The 13490-nt window shown below is 49.1% G+C and overlaps 1 protein-coding gene across 3 annotated transcripts in view; it reads left to right on the top strand.

Moving 5' to 3' along the window:
• Positions 1-13490, top strand: part of JADE2 (jade family PHD finger 2) — a 78466-nt gene that overhangs the window by 32080 nt on the left and 32896 nt on the right. For all 3 annotated transcript variants that reach the window (XM_013367359.3, XM_005503478.4, XM_013367358.2), the window contains one exon: positions 7480-7649. In XM_013367359.3, the coding sequence (XP_013222813.1) occupies positions 7480-7649 (170 nt within the window). The remainder of the gene's footprint in view (positions 1-7479; positions 7650-13490) is intronic.

The raw sequence follows: 13490 nt of genomic DNA, 5'->3' as shown, positions 1-13490 counted from the left end.
CCAAATCTTGAGGGGTTTTGGCTCCAACAGCTGATGAGGAAATACTGCACATTCTTACTTTTCTGAACAAAGTGGTCCCAGCAGTGCCAGCTAGAAACGGGGTTTTAATTCTGTTGAAGTTCTTGTCTATTTAATTTGTTTTTGAATAAAAGATTCCGGTGCCAGTGGCCTGTCAAGACACTGTGTCACCACTCTCTTCCCTGGGACCTCCAGCCCTTTCTCTGCTCTGTCACTCAGGGACATGTTGGCAGACACTGGGTACCAGTGGTCCCTCCTGCAGGGTCCATGTCTCTGGTTTCAGCGTGACAGCGGGGTGCATGTAGGGCTGTGAGCTCTTGAGCATGTTGTGCTGATGACCAGGGTGATCTTGATGTGACCTGGAACATCTTCAGTCAAGGAGGGAGTGGTGAAGTGCACAGGCATCTGTTAGCACTGAGACCTGGATCCTAGAGATGCTTTTAGGTTACTCCTCCAGCCATTTACTTGCTAGTCTGAACATCAGACTCGTTAATTTAAAACCTAACCTATTTAATACCTTCTTGTCATTCCTGTTCTTCTTTGAACCCAGCTTTGGGAGTATAGTTTTTGGCTCATGGTTTTACAGACTTTGCTAGAAGCTGTAAAAGTGAATAAGTAGGTGTAACATGGTCAGTAAATCTGGGCCTGGGTATGTTGAGGGTCCCAAAATCTTGCATGTGGGTTGCAGCTCGTTACTATGACAATCTACCACTCTGCAGCCCCAATCCTTCACCCTTATGCTACTCAGCTCTTTTTCTAACATCTTAAATTCTGCTCTACTATTAAGGAGCAATAGCATCTGTAAAATCTATTAGCTTAAGTTTATAAGAAGATTGGGCATCTGCTCCTCATGGCCTGCTAGGTACTAGTTTAATAAACAGAAAATGAAAATCATCCCTTTAAACTGCCTTTTTCAAAGTTGTCGAGTGCCGCAGGAGAATTCCCCTGCGAGCAGAGCTGATGGCAAGAACAGTATCAGCATCGGCTGACGGGTGCTGGCGGAGTTATCTTTCCACTGACTTTCCTAAGCTGATTTATTTATGGACACTGGACAAGACTAATTTAGACTGTAACATAGGTAAAGAAGAGATGACTGACTAAAGTCTTCGTTGTAATAAAATTAAGTATTCTCAGAAGAGAAACACTACACAGGATTAATTATTTCTATCTAGTAAATTAAAAGGGAGCATATAGAAAAAAATGCCTTTGCCTTTCAGCCAAGTGAAGCATTCAGTTTACAGAGATGATTAACCGTGGAAATTTGCTGAGTATATTTTATTACCACGTAATCTTCTCTAGGGATAGATGTGATCCTCAAGAGTGTTGGGGTCCACTTACTCCTTTTCCTCAAGTGTGCTTGAGACCCACTTTCAGACTAATGGCCTGAGGTTTGTTGTGCGTTACAGGCTGCTCCAAATTTTCAGCTCTTCCTTTAAATAAACCCTTGATTGATACATTTTTTTTAGATGCACTGTCTCTGGCTGGATGGATAAATTAAGGAATAAATGCTCTTCCAGTGTAAACGAGCTTCTGCAAATTGTTTGACACTTCTTGGAGGCTTTGCCTCTGTAATGCTGTGGTGGTGCAGGGAGAGCTGGACCATTGCGGCGGTGGCACATCACCAGCAGACGCCAGTCCTGGTAGCTGTGATAGGAAGGCGTGTCATCCCACCTCCTTGGAAAATGAGTCACATCAGGCCACAGGTTGGCCTCATCTCGGGTCGCTGGGGTGGCAGCGACATGCTGTGGGTCAGTAAGACGTGGTTCATCTCATGGTCTGTTGTGCTGGGGTGCTCTGTGATGGTGCTGAGATGCAGGTAAAGCCCTCATGTCTCCGTGGAGCGTGGCAAGTCTGTCCTGCCCATCACCGCATCCTCCGCTGTAGGGGCTGAAGGGACGAGCAGGGCTTTGGGGGTCACTTCGGGGTGTGGTGGGGATGTTGAAGAGCACTGGCAGTGCCAAGGCACCTTGTGGCTCTCTGAGCTGTTTGGCAGCACTCAGGACCGTGTTTTTTCCCCAAGGACAGTGTCATTCAGGGAATATCGTTCTCGCTGTGTTCTTCAGTAGCACAGTGTGGGTTTTTTTTTACTTTGAGTAGAAGTGGGCTGTTTACGTGAGTAAAACTTCACGGTCCAGCAAAGAGAATTCTGCTTGAATTTTTCAAGAAATTTTTGAGACTAAGAAAACGCTTGTGTTGCTGTAATGGGGTAATGATTCTCTGTAATGCACCTATGTTGTACTGATGAACTTTCAGGCCATGCTGTTTGGTCCTGTAATGGTTCCCGCTTTGGTGTTATTTATCCTCTTGCCACCTGCCCCTTCTGGGGTGTTTGAGACATTCCCCATTGGGGTATGAGCCACGCTGACCTTGCGACCATTTCTGTCCCCAGCCCAGGGTCACACACGATACTGTCTCTTCTCTCAGCACCCCCTGCACATCACAGAGCCTCAGAAGCTCACCGTCTTGCCTTATCCACATGCTTCTTAACACGTTCCTTGCTACCCAAGACTCTTTTGCTCTAGTTTAGGTTGGGAGCGGTGGTTTGGGGCCTTTTGGAGCATTTTCTTGCTTTTCATGCAGACTCAGTCTGGGTGGATTGGTTGGTCATGCCCTGCACAGGGTCTCTGGCTGCAGGAATGCTCGTGTGTTGCTGTCACCATTTATTTGGAGCATGCTGAAGCTGATACAGCCTGGGGCTGAGCGTGTCTCGCCATCGAGTGTAGGAATGAATAACGAAGGCATCAAAACTCGGGCAAAATGGGAAAAGCCCTCGAAGACACGTGAAATTCCTCTTGTGCTGTGGAGATCTGCTCGTGCAGGAGATGACCCCACCAGGACAGTGGGTTCTCAGCCTCACCAATGCCCCAGCAATTCATTTCCTTTTTGCTGTTTCCTTTTGCTGTTTACCTGACTTCTTCTAAAAAGGAGGAAATTTTCAAAACAAGCCAACAGAAGCCCTTTAATACAGATAAAGGCAAACGGGAAAACAGGTAATTGAGGTAATTAAGAGCTTGAGTCTTGCTTTCTCTCTGAGAAAGGAAAAACTCAATGGAGCGTGTCGGTGCCGTCAGCAGGAGGAGGTCTGGGTGCTCTCCCAAGCTGAGGCAGATGCCAGGGCATAGCACGACTGCATCGCTGGCTCTTGCCAAGGGTGAGGAATAGGTATTTTCACCAGTCTTTAGAAAATCATCTCCCTGAGCAGGTACCTGCATATTGCCAGACTTCTCCGGGCACATGCTGCACACCCGACAATGGCAGTGAGCATCCCTGGTTTCTCACGACCCACACCCCAGGCGGTGTCTGGGCATCCTGAAGCAGGTGGGAAGTCCTGCATCTCCCCCAGCACGCCTGAGGCTGGAATAGGAGAGGAAAACTAGAAAACAAGACTAGAAATGAGAAGGAAGGGTTGATTCCTATGGAATTACTGATGCCTGAACCTGGAGTGTGAAGAATATTAGTACATAATGCAAAATTCACTGCAAATTTGTGTGAGTTGGTGGTGCATGTGCAGACATCATCATCATTCAGCCTGTTTTTTTCTTTTTACACTCAGCAACTATGTGGAAACGTGGATGTTTCCAAAGGGACTAAGCCCTGTTCCTGTGAGCAAGGAAAGCCCTGATGATGTCCCTGCCAGCCCCAGCTCTCAGACCCCAGCAGGAGAAGGGCAGGAGATGCTGGCCAGGGTGAATTCGGTGGTTTCTTCTCTTCTTCTGGCTGTGTCCATGCTTCAGTGCAGAGCACAAAGCAGCACAAAGCTCACAGCCTTCCAGACTCCAGTTTTCTTGATGTTATTATAGATGAGGAGGGGTGCACAGCATGGTCTGTTCTCTGTGTCGCTGTAAATCAGGGCATGGGTTTTTCCAAAGGATTGCTCTCTTTTATTAAATTGTAGGATCTCTTCCTTCCACTGTTTCTCTTAGCCCAAGGCAACTGTCTCTGCAGTCATTGATCTTTATATCTGTACACCAAGAAGCTCTTTGCAGGTATGTTAGCATGTGTCAGGGAGGAACTGGCTGTGCTTTAGGAACATGATTTTACCCACCAAAGCAAATCCAGGAATTGCTGGGAGGCTGCATGCCTCTGGTCATCATGTCCTGCTTGGGGTGTCCTGTGTGAGCCCCCAGCACCTGGCAGCCTCCTGCACCCCTCAGGGCAGGAGAGATGGCTGTACATGCTCATGTGATTTGCTGGATCACCTGCAAGCCGTAAGAACGTGGTGTTTAACCAAGTGCTGCAGGTGGGTCAGGGGGTTGATCTGGACCAAGCTTCCAGTGGGTCTTTGCATTAAATATAGACGTTACTGAATCCTCAAGCCCTGGCCTAGATTGCAGTGAGCTCAGTTTAAAATCTGGAGACAGAGAGCTGTCTTTTCATGGGGTGATTTTCAGACCTTGAACTGAAATTTTGAGATGTCCTCAGGGCATTGAGGCACACCTTCATTATCTGTTTACTTGGGGGGGAAGTAAGAGAAATGTTCTTGTTGTTTCCCTCTCTGTTCTTGCTGTTTCTCTGAGCAATGAAGCTGTTGCTTCTCCCACTGGTGGCTCTAGAAGTGCCTCCAGTGGTTGTGACTGCAGAGGACAGCAATTAAACTATGTATCTGTGTCTGGAGAAACTCCAGGTTTATTTTTCAGCCATGCTACAGATTTCTTTGGGCAAGGCAGGCAGGGTCCCCTTCCCGAGGGCAGCTGCGCATGAATTTCTTCCCCTGGCACTTACAAGCCTTGAAGAATCTGGTACCATGATTCAGCTGGTTACGTGATGAACATGATGGCTTTGCCCCAGACACATCATGGAGCACGAGGCATGCAATGCTCTGACATTAACTTACGTATCAGGACAGAAGGCAGATAAAAGTCTGACAGGGGCCAATAGGCTGGTGCAAGAGGAGGGTTGGATCCTCAGGCTTTGGACAGCAGAAAAACTGCTTGGAAAGGGCCAACATGCTGCAGCGGTTGCTGTTTGCTTGTTTGTTTCTTTGCAGAGTCTTTTTGTGTTGACATTTGTGTCTGGAGGTGGTATTTCAGGGAGGAAACGTGAGCTGTGCAAATACTGCAGTGAGCTCCAGCTCCCAACTTTGCAGAGATCTGGCAGCTGGCAGCACAGCCTGCTTTTCATTTCCAGCTCGTCCTCTGCTTGCATGTCATTACGCGTGACACTGTTGACGTGTGCATGGCAAGTGTCATGCGTGTTGCCACCAAGTTGCCAAGAAAAGGCAGAAGAGCTAACAGCGAGTGCCTGTTCGCTTTCTGTGCGGGGAGTCCGCAGCAGACCAGGCTGCTCCTCTCCCCACCCCTGGGGTTGCGACTGCAGGGTGCTCAGAACACATCTCGCAGACCACCGTGGGATGTTCTCTGTTGCTGAGCTTGCCGAAGGGCTGCCCAGCACAGTGTGGACATGGCACTGAAGTGCTGAAGGTGTCCATGGTGGCAGACAGCAGGAAGCCTGCCTGAAACGTGGGGCTCGCTCGTAGGGGTTTGGCTGGAGGATGTTTTAAGTCAGAGGTCACTCTGCCTGCAAACAGTGCTCTGGGCTATCAATGCCTGCATGGAGTGGGGTTGGGCATCTCATCTGCACAGCCCTGGACCAGGATCTGGTCTCTGTTGTATTCCAGTAAATTAGCAGTAATTGCTTGTGAGGAGTCAGTGGCTGGAGGAATCACTGTTGCTGTCAGTATTTGGACCATCGTAACAATAAATTAGTGGTAATTGCTTATGAGGAATCAGTGGATGGAGGAGTCACTGTTGCTGTCGGCTTTAGGACCATCATAGCTATTGGACCTAGTTTTTCTCAGGTAAAGAATTAATTTCCATAGATGAATGGAAAAACTATTGTTGTAGGTAAAGAAAAGTTGCCACGGACCCATGCTGGGGTGGGCTGTCAGTGTGAGCCCACCAGTTGACGTTGGTGCCGTGGGGCTGGAGCAGAGAGTCTGGCCAAGGCTGCCACATCACTGGGGAGGGCAGCGAGCAAAGCTGGGTGACTTCTGCTCACCAAACTGTAACTTGTTTTTCCTGCAGTCAGGCCCTGGGCCAGACAAGCGGGGAAGCACTGGCAGAGCTGGGGCTTCCTCCAGTCCTTGGGGATCTCCAGAGAGACTCGACAGACACCTGTGCTCCTGCTGAGCACTATGCACAGGGCAGAGCCGGGACGAGGCGTTCAGCTGCCACTGGCTCATGTTTCTGAATGTAACTAGGGCAGAGCTTTGCACTTAAATTCATCCACTGGGCAGAATCTCATCTTCTTCAGGGCGTGGAGTGTGTTGCGGTGCCAGACCTGGCACCCACATGCCACCCTCCTGCCTGACGGGTAGAAGGAGCGGGGTTGGAGCTTGGCTGAGACAACAGTGGTGAGCAGAAGCCCTTGCTGTAGCCTTATCCCCATGTTAATCCCGTGGCTTGGATGCATCCTGCCTCTCTGAGGGTGTGGGATGCTGCCTCACAACCATGGAGTAAGGATGTGTTGGTCCCATTGCACCAGCAGGACGTTGGCTCTGGGCAAGAGTGTCACTCGGTAACAGCCCCAGTCCTGTGCTTGCATGTGCTTTCCACATCAGATTTCCCAGTTTCACAGGCAGGATGGGGTATTATTTCTCCCAAATGGGCCATTTCTACCCTGATGTGGTATTCCTGCATGAGCGTTTCATGAGGCCCCATGGGGAGAAACAATTCTCTAATGTCAGGAGGAGCAACATGAGGTTGCTGCCAGTAGCTGTAGCCGTTGGTCGAGTTATTTGACTTGGGAATTCAAACACGTAGGAAGCTGCTGCCGGGAGGAAGAAAAGGAGCCACGCAAAGTTGAAAAAATGGTGTAATTTCTCATGATTGTGAGGGGGAATTGCAGAGCTCTTGAGCAGGTGTGTTCCCGCAGAGAGCCTGGAGCAGAGCCGCCCGCTCGCTGCTTCCCCAGGGCTGCTCTGCGGCGTGGAGCCCTGTGGGGCGCGGGCTGGTTCGTACTGAAAAGCATCAGAAGCCAAATTCCTGGTTCTCAGACTGTTCGTTCCTCTCCTGATTGCAGCTGGAGGCGGGTGGGCATGGTGCCATGCTGTGGTGGGATGCGGGCTGGTCCTCAGCAGTGGGCACGATGCTGGAGCTGTGCTGCTGCTTTTCTGTGGGACACTGGGAAAAGTACAAACTGCAGGTCCCAAGACGGGGAGCTGGCAGCTGGAGCGTGCTCAGCTTTTTCTGAAAATCAGCTTGTTTTGGTGCATCCCAACTCAAACCATCATATAGGGTGCCCAGACCGGCAGTCTCTGGGAAAGTGCTTGTGTACAAGTCATGGTCCTCAGGACATCAGAAGCACAGGAGACAGCACTGAGTGCATAAAACCCCTTTTATTTTGCTGGACTTGGTTCCTTCTTAGAGTCAGATTTGTACATGGTGTGGTCATACCTTCCATGGCAAGAAATCAGATGCTTTTGCACATTGTAGCTCTTTCTCAACCTCTCTTTTCTTTCAGAATTATACCCCAGCTGGAGAACTCGCCTTCACAAGTTTCACCAAGTAGCCTGCCTGGCTCCGAGATTTCAGAAGCTACAAGGACTTACTTGCAAGGCATGAGCCGCTATGACCTGGATGAGCTTGATGCTTGCTGGTTGGAACTTGTTAATATGGAGCTCAAGGAGATGGGTGAGTATTGTTTTTATCCTTGCCTGGGCATCCCAGCATGGGCATTCGGTCTTTCTAAGTAATCATGTGGAACGGAAGTTCTTGAAGAAGACCTTTCTGTTCAGGCTCTCTAGAAGAGATTACACCAATCTCTGCAGTGCAGGATCTTGAGTGCATTTCAGTGCTTTTCACTCATGTAGGGGTTTTGGGATGTGGTACAAGAAGAATGGGGCAAACCAGATGATGGTAGGGCCAGTGCAGCATGGCCCGTGCAGCAGGGCTGTGGTGTGCAGAAGAACCAATAGATCCAGGTTACTCATGACCATGCTCTGATTTCATGACCATCATTATCTCCTGTACACATCCCTGCAGCATCTGTGCTGCCGGAGGAGGTGTTGGTCAGGATGGGTGTGTTCAGCCTGGTTCCTCTTCCTTTGACTGCCCACATCTGAAAGCATTTCTCCAACATTTCTCCAACTGTAGCCAACTGGGCAGATGGAGTCAGAGGAAAGAGGATTTCCTAGTCAAATGTGTAATTCTCAGAAATCCTGGTCCTGGGTTGTCTCTCCTTTCCCAGGTGTCTCTAAATATCACAGCATAACATTGCCCGCATCACTGCTGTTGTATCACTGCACATTCCTAAAATCTATTAGTGCATTTTGGTTGAGTGCAAGTACCCGGACTTGGAATTTGACCATTGGCACTAGTGCTTAGCATGGTCTGCTGGGCAGATTTGTTGGCACAGACACGTGGGTGTGTAGTTCTGCCAGACTGGCCAGGGATTTTCCAGTCCTTGTTAGGTCAGGATTGCTGTGGTGTGGTTACTGCTGCACAGGTAAGAAAACAACACAATAAAACATTCACCTTGTGAGGTCGGTGAAAGCTGAAGTGTGCCTACATGAAGCATTACTTCCTGTTGCAAAGGTCTTTCAAGGTGGGGACAAAGTACGTTCTCAAGTGCTGGAGCAGACGGGATCGTGCGCTGCTGAACAGAAGGCTGTGCTGAGTCTCACAGCCGGCTGGCTCAGAGCTGCAGGGAGATTCAGTGCGGCTGCGGTAAGACTCAGTTCAGTAAGCTTGCACAGAGCATAAACAAGCTCGGAAGTTGGCTACCACATTGGCTCATCTTGGGTGCAGATCTCTGTTCTTCTGATGTACTCATCATTTACAACTAAATTTTGTTACCACAATCTCCAGGACCTTGAGAAAGTTGTAGAAGCTGCTTTTAGAGTTTGGCTAATTATGTATTATACATATCCTATATATTGGATTCCCGTAATCTTGGTGTTGTGGAGTCTGTAGTGTCACTAGCAAATCACAGTCAGCTTTGCCCTCATTAACTGGTCCTGTATTAGCAGCCTCAGCTCTGTCGTTAGCACAGCCAGGTTTTGAGATACTGGCAGCTACAGTCAAGTCCTTGGGCAGAGCAGAGGGTGCTCCTGGGCAAAGACGAGTGGTTTGGTTCTGCTTGGGTGCCTTGCAAAGGATCCACCCTTCCTAACACTGACCAGCCGCAGTATTGCATCAGGAAACCAGCTTGTACCACACTAGACATCCTTCTTTTCAGTGCTTTAGCTATAACTCCTGCTGTGTTTCCCTCACCGTCTCCACAGCTGGGTGGCCATCAGAGCTGTCTCTGGGCTCCAGAGAAGGGTTGTCTGTGTTTTCACTTCCCCCTTGTACATATTTTGTAGGTCTCTCCAAAGGCAGCAGGCAGAGATTTGGCTTATCCAGCTGGGTTTAAAATTGGCTCACTTTATTACATTTATCTTCAAAGTATTAGGTTACAAACGCAATGTCTTAAATGGCTTTCAGATGTGGAGCTCCCATGCTGAAGGGTAACTGGAAGGCTGTGATGAGGCGGGTGCTGTTGGGGCAGGGATGCTCCTGCCCCAGGCCAGCCGGGACCTGGCTGTCCCCTGTGAGCAGGATGTCACCATGGGGCTTGGCATGTGCCAAACCTGCATGTGTTGAGGGAGAGAGGTGGCTTTGCCAGCAGGGCTGCCTTGGTAGACTGTTGGATTTAGGAGAGGAGCTTGAGCATTGTCACAGCCATATAGCCCTGGTAGCTGGGCTCCTCAGGTGGGCTGACATTGCCGTGTCCCATGAGCACACCCTGACTCTGTGTCAGGGCACGGGCGATGCTTTGCTGCTGACCGTCGAGCAATTTTGAGCGAGCTGCATTTTTTCTTCCTCTGTCTCCTTGTCATTTATTAGCCAATGAGCTTGTTCAAGGACAGTCTTTAGGAGGTGTTTGTACAGCACCGGGCTGGGTGGGACCATGGTCTCTGACAAAGCCCCATAACCTTCCTGCTGGTACCAACTACAGATGGTAATAACGATCCCAGGGGATTGGATCAGTGGTAATGCAAAGAGCCTCACTGTCCGTTAGCTGATTCTCCAGCCCATTTCTGTAAGTGTAATTACTGGCTGAGCCTTAAATGCGCTGGGGAGAGAGAAGCTTTGAAAACCAGCACTTGGCATGTGAAATCCACAGTGGATATGGCTCCTGCCCAAAGGATTCTGATAGCTCACCCCATCCCCTAGCCCTTCCCACTTCTCTAGCAGTATGAGGACTAGTGCATTTTTTCCAGTGGCTGGAAAGGTAAAACATGTGGCATTGATTAATAACCCATCCCTGGGGTTGTGGGGAGCCAGGGGTCTGTCAGGGAGCAGGGTGGGTGCTGGTGTCCCTGGCTGTGGGACTACAGTCACATCACCCCACAGCGGGGGACTGGACCGTGGAAGTTGTGGGGCATTGTGGCGGCTCGGGCAGCAGGTTTCTTTGAGAGGATGCATTTTCCTTCTTGTGGAAGTGATGGATTTCGGGTGCACCTAGAGGAAAGGTAAATCTATGGCTGCTCACCTGCCGGGTTGTGCCGGAGCAGAGACTTCACTTCCTCTGCATCACGTATGGGAGACACCATGCAGCTGGGAGCGGTGCAGGGAGGATTTGGATGCTCTTCACCACCCAACCCAGAAGGTTGCCACCTGTCTGGGTTGGTCTGAAGGGAGTCCAGAAAAAGCACTTTCTTACAGAAGCCCTGGACATACTGAGATTTCTAAACCAGCTTTGCTAACCTCTGAGATCATTAACATGACTTAATTGGAGAATTGCAGCCTCTCCTCCTATTCAGAGAAGTCAGGAGTTATCTTCCAGCCTCAAGAGATATGCAGAAGTTTAAATTCCCCCTGGTTGGTTAGCTGAGCTGTTGTCACTGGGCAGTCCAGGGGCACAATGTGTCATTCCCAAAATATTTAATGACAAAGAAGGAGCCTGATCTGTGAGTGGCTCTTGAGGAGCCGCAGGGAGGAGAGCTGGAAAACACCTATGAGATCATCCATCTCGCTTTGCCGTTAGCACGGCGTTGATCCACGTAGCACATAGCACATGCCTTTTCCAGTCCTTTTTAGGTCACCCCAGGGATGGAATTTTATCACCAAGATCAGATAAACCTCCAGATAGCTCCAGCTCGCTGCACTCTGCCGGCTCCTCTCCCAGTTAGGTGGAACTGCTCTGAAAAGCAAAAGTTGTTCATGTAAACCGGCTTTAAATAGTTTTAACCCCCCCACCCCACAGTAAGATGCCTCCATAGGTGTTACTGTGCTCAGTAGAAATGTACTGTTTAAGGAAATTCTGCATGCTAGAGATGAGATCAATGTTTAAGCACACCTAAAGGTTTTATTTGTTGCTGCTGCAATATGAGATAGTAAAAAACGTAGGTCTGAAGGAGTCTGAATGAAACCCTGACCCAGATTTATGTACATGCCACTCCAGGCAGCACAGACCTTTCCTTTTAGAGAGGAGCTGTGCCGTAAGTCTTCATTTTTATATTAACATTTTATGCTGTATTTTGATTTCCACTAAATCCAAAGCTATTGTAAGAGCGAGGCTAGAGAGACTTCAAAGACTTAGGCTGAAAGATACGTTTGCAGTGATCGGCACTTCATAAACACACAGAAAATCCTCAAGAAATTGCTAAAAACATTGCCGGAATCAATTTTGCTGAAGGCAGAGTCGAAGTTTCTAAGTATTGCCTTGACTTAATCCATATGGTGTATGCTGCTCACATATGCCCACCACAGCTTCTATCTTGGGAGCTGAAGGTGTTCCTGGTATTTTATGGCAGGAACATGCAAAGGTCACATTTATTGCTTTTGAAGCTCCGGGGGGAATTCATCACTGCATACTTGAGCGATGTCTGTGTACTAATGAGATGATCCCTCCCTCGGCAGAGGTGAGGTTGGTCAAGTAGATGTGGAATAAACCGCGGTCGGTAGAGTAACCCTGGGGAAGATGTACTCCATGGGGCAGAGGTTGCCATTAATTGTACGCCTTGCAGAGCGGCTGCCTGCCACGCAGCAGCACTGGGAGTCCTTGGCCGAGGCTACCCCCACCGCACCTCATCCTTTTGGGATTTGGGGAGCCCTTTTCTCCCCTGGAAGCAGCACATTGGTGTCCCCAGGCAGAGCCTGTCCCCATGCACCTGGCACCCACCCAGGTTGCCCATCACCATGTCACGGCTCCATCCGCTGTGTAGAGCCACCACAGTTTCTGTTGTATGAAACTTCTCTATTATTTTAACGACTTCGGGCACTATTCCCCACTGTGCCCCGGTAGCAGAGGCACAGCCCCATTCCCTGCTGGTGCAGCTGGACAGAGAGAGCCCCATGACAGGGATGCTGCCCCCACTGCGGGGGATCCACGGGCTGCCGTGCCCCTATGGGGATGCTCCCCAGCCCTGGCTGGCACGTGGATGTGCAGAGCTCTGGCCTTTCTGTGGTGGGATCTGTTTCCTTTAACCGCCAGCCTGGCTTCCCCTTTTCAAATCTTGTGCCCAGATAGGGGACCACTCACAGCAATGTCCCTTCTACTCTTTTTCCCCCCATGACCCTGCACCTGGGCTCATCCTTCTTTTACCAGTCATCTCTTGAGAAAGCTTATCCTAATAATAATTCAGGCTCTGTTTGTTTGGATTTTTTTTCTTGTTTTGAAGAAATCCTGCCAGTTTGGAGTTGTTTTATAACATGTCTGTGCTGCAGCCCACAACAAACATCCGCACGTAGCCTGAAATCTTTGTTCTCTGCCGAGATCATAAGCTCATTGCACAAGTTACCATTTCAGCAGCAGATCGGTTTGGTGCCTGGACAGATGAACCAGCTAATCCTCCACTACTTGGTCGTATATTACAAGCGAGAGATGTATTTAATAGAGGTATTGATGTACAGCATAGAAGTATCTTGGGAGCGGATTTAGGGCTGGAAGCTGTTCTCAATTATATCACCGTTCATCTGGATTAACACCATTGGTGTCAACGGGAGGAGGACTTGCCTGAGCTGCCTGTAGGCTCACGCTTGCTGCTGGGATGTTGCTCTTAATGTAGAGGTCGATGCTGTTGGAGATCAGTGGGAGACGCTTTAGACATTTTGCCTCCATGTTTTTCAGCACAATCAGTTTTTATGTCAAGTCATCGTTTTGCAATTTCCGTAAATCCCTCGCAGTAGTTTCCAGCAATACTCGGAGTTTTGTGAGAAGGCTTTCATCAGAAGTGCTCCAGGACAGCTCTGTCAGTGCCGAGCGCCGCTGGAGAGAGACAGCAGCTTATAAAGTGCCTTCTAAAACATTTCATCATCATCTTAATTTTGAGCAATAATTGATGTTGGTGGGTGGCAGAAAGGGTGATAATTGACTCCTTTAAATCTTTTAAGTGCATTAGCAGGCTGTGTTTGTAACAAAATATCTAGAAGTTTCACTGGATGCTCAGCTAGCACACGTTGCCTGTTACTGTTTGCTTTGTTGGTCACGCTTTATGATAAGGGTTATCGAGAAAAGATTAATGTTTGGTTGCTGCATCTCCCAAG

Source organism: Columba livia, chromosome 14 (assembly GCF_036013475.1).
Source record: "Columba livia isolate bColLiv1 breed racing homer chromosome 14, bColLiv1.pat.W.v2, whole genome shotgun sequence".
NCBI lineage: Eukaryota > Metazoa > Chordata > Aves > Columbiformes > Columbidae > Columba > Columba livia.
Note: the sequence above shows the minus strand (reverse complement) of the source record. Positions and strands in the feature narration are given on the sequence as shown.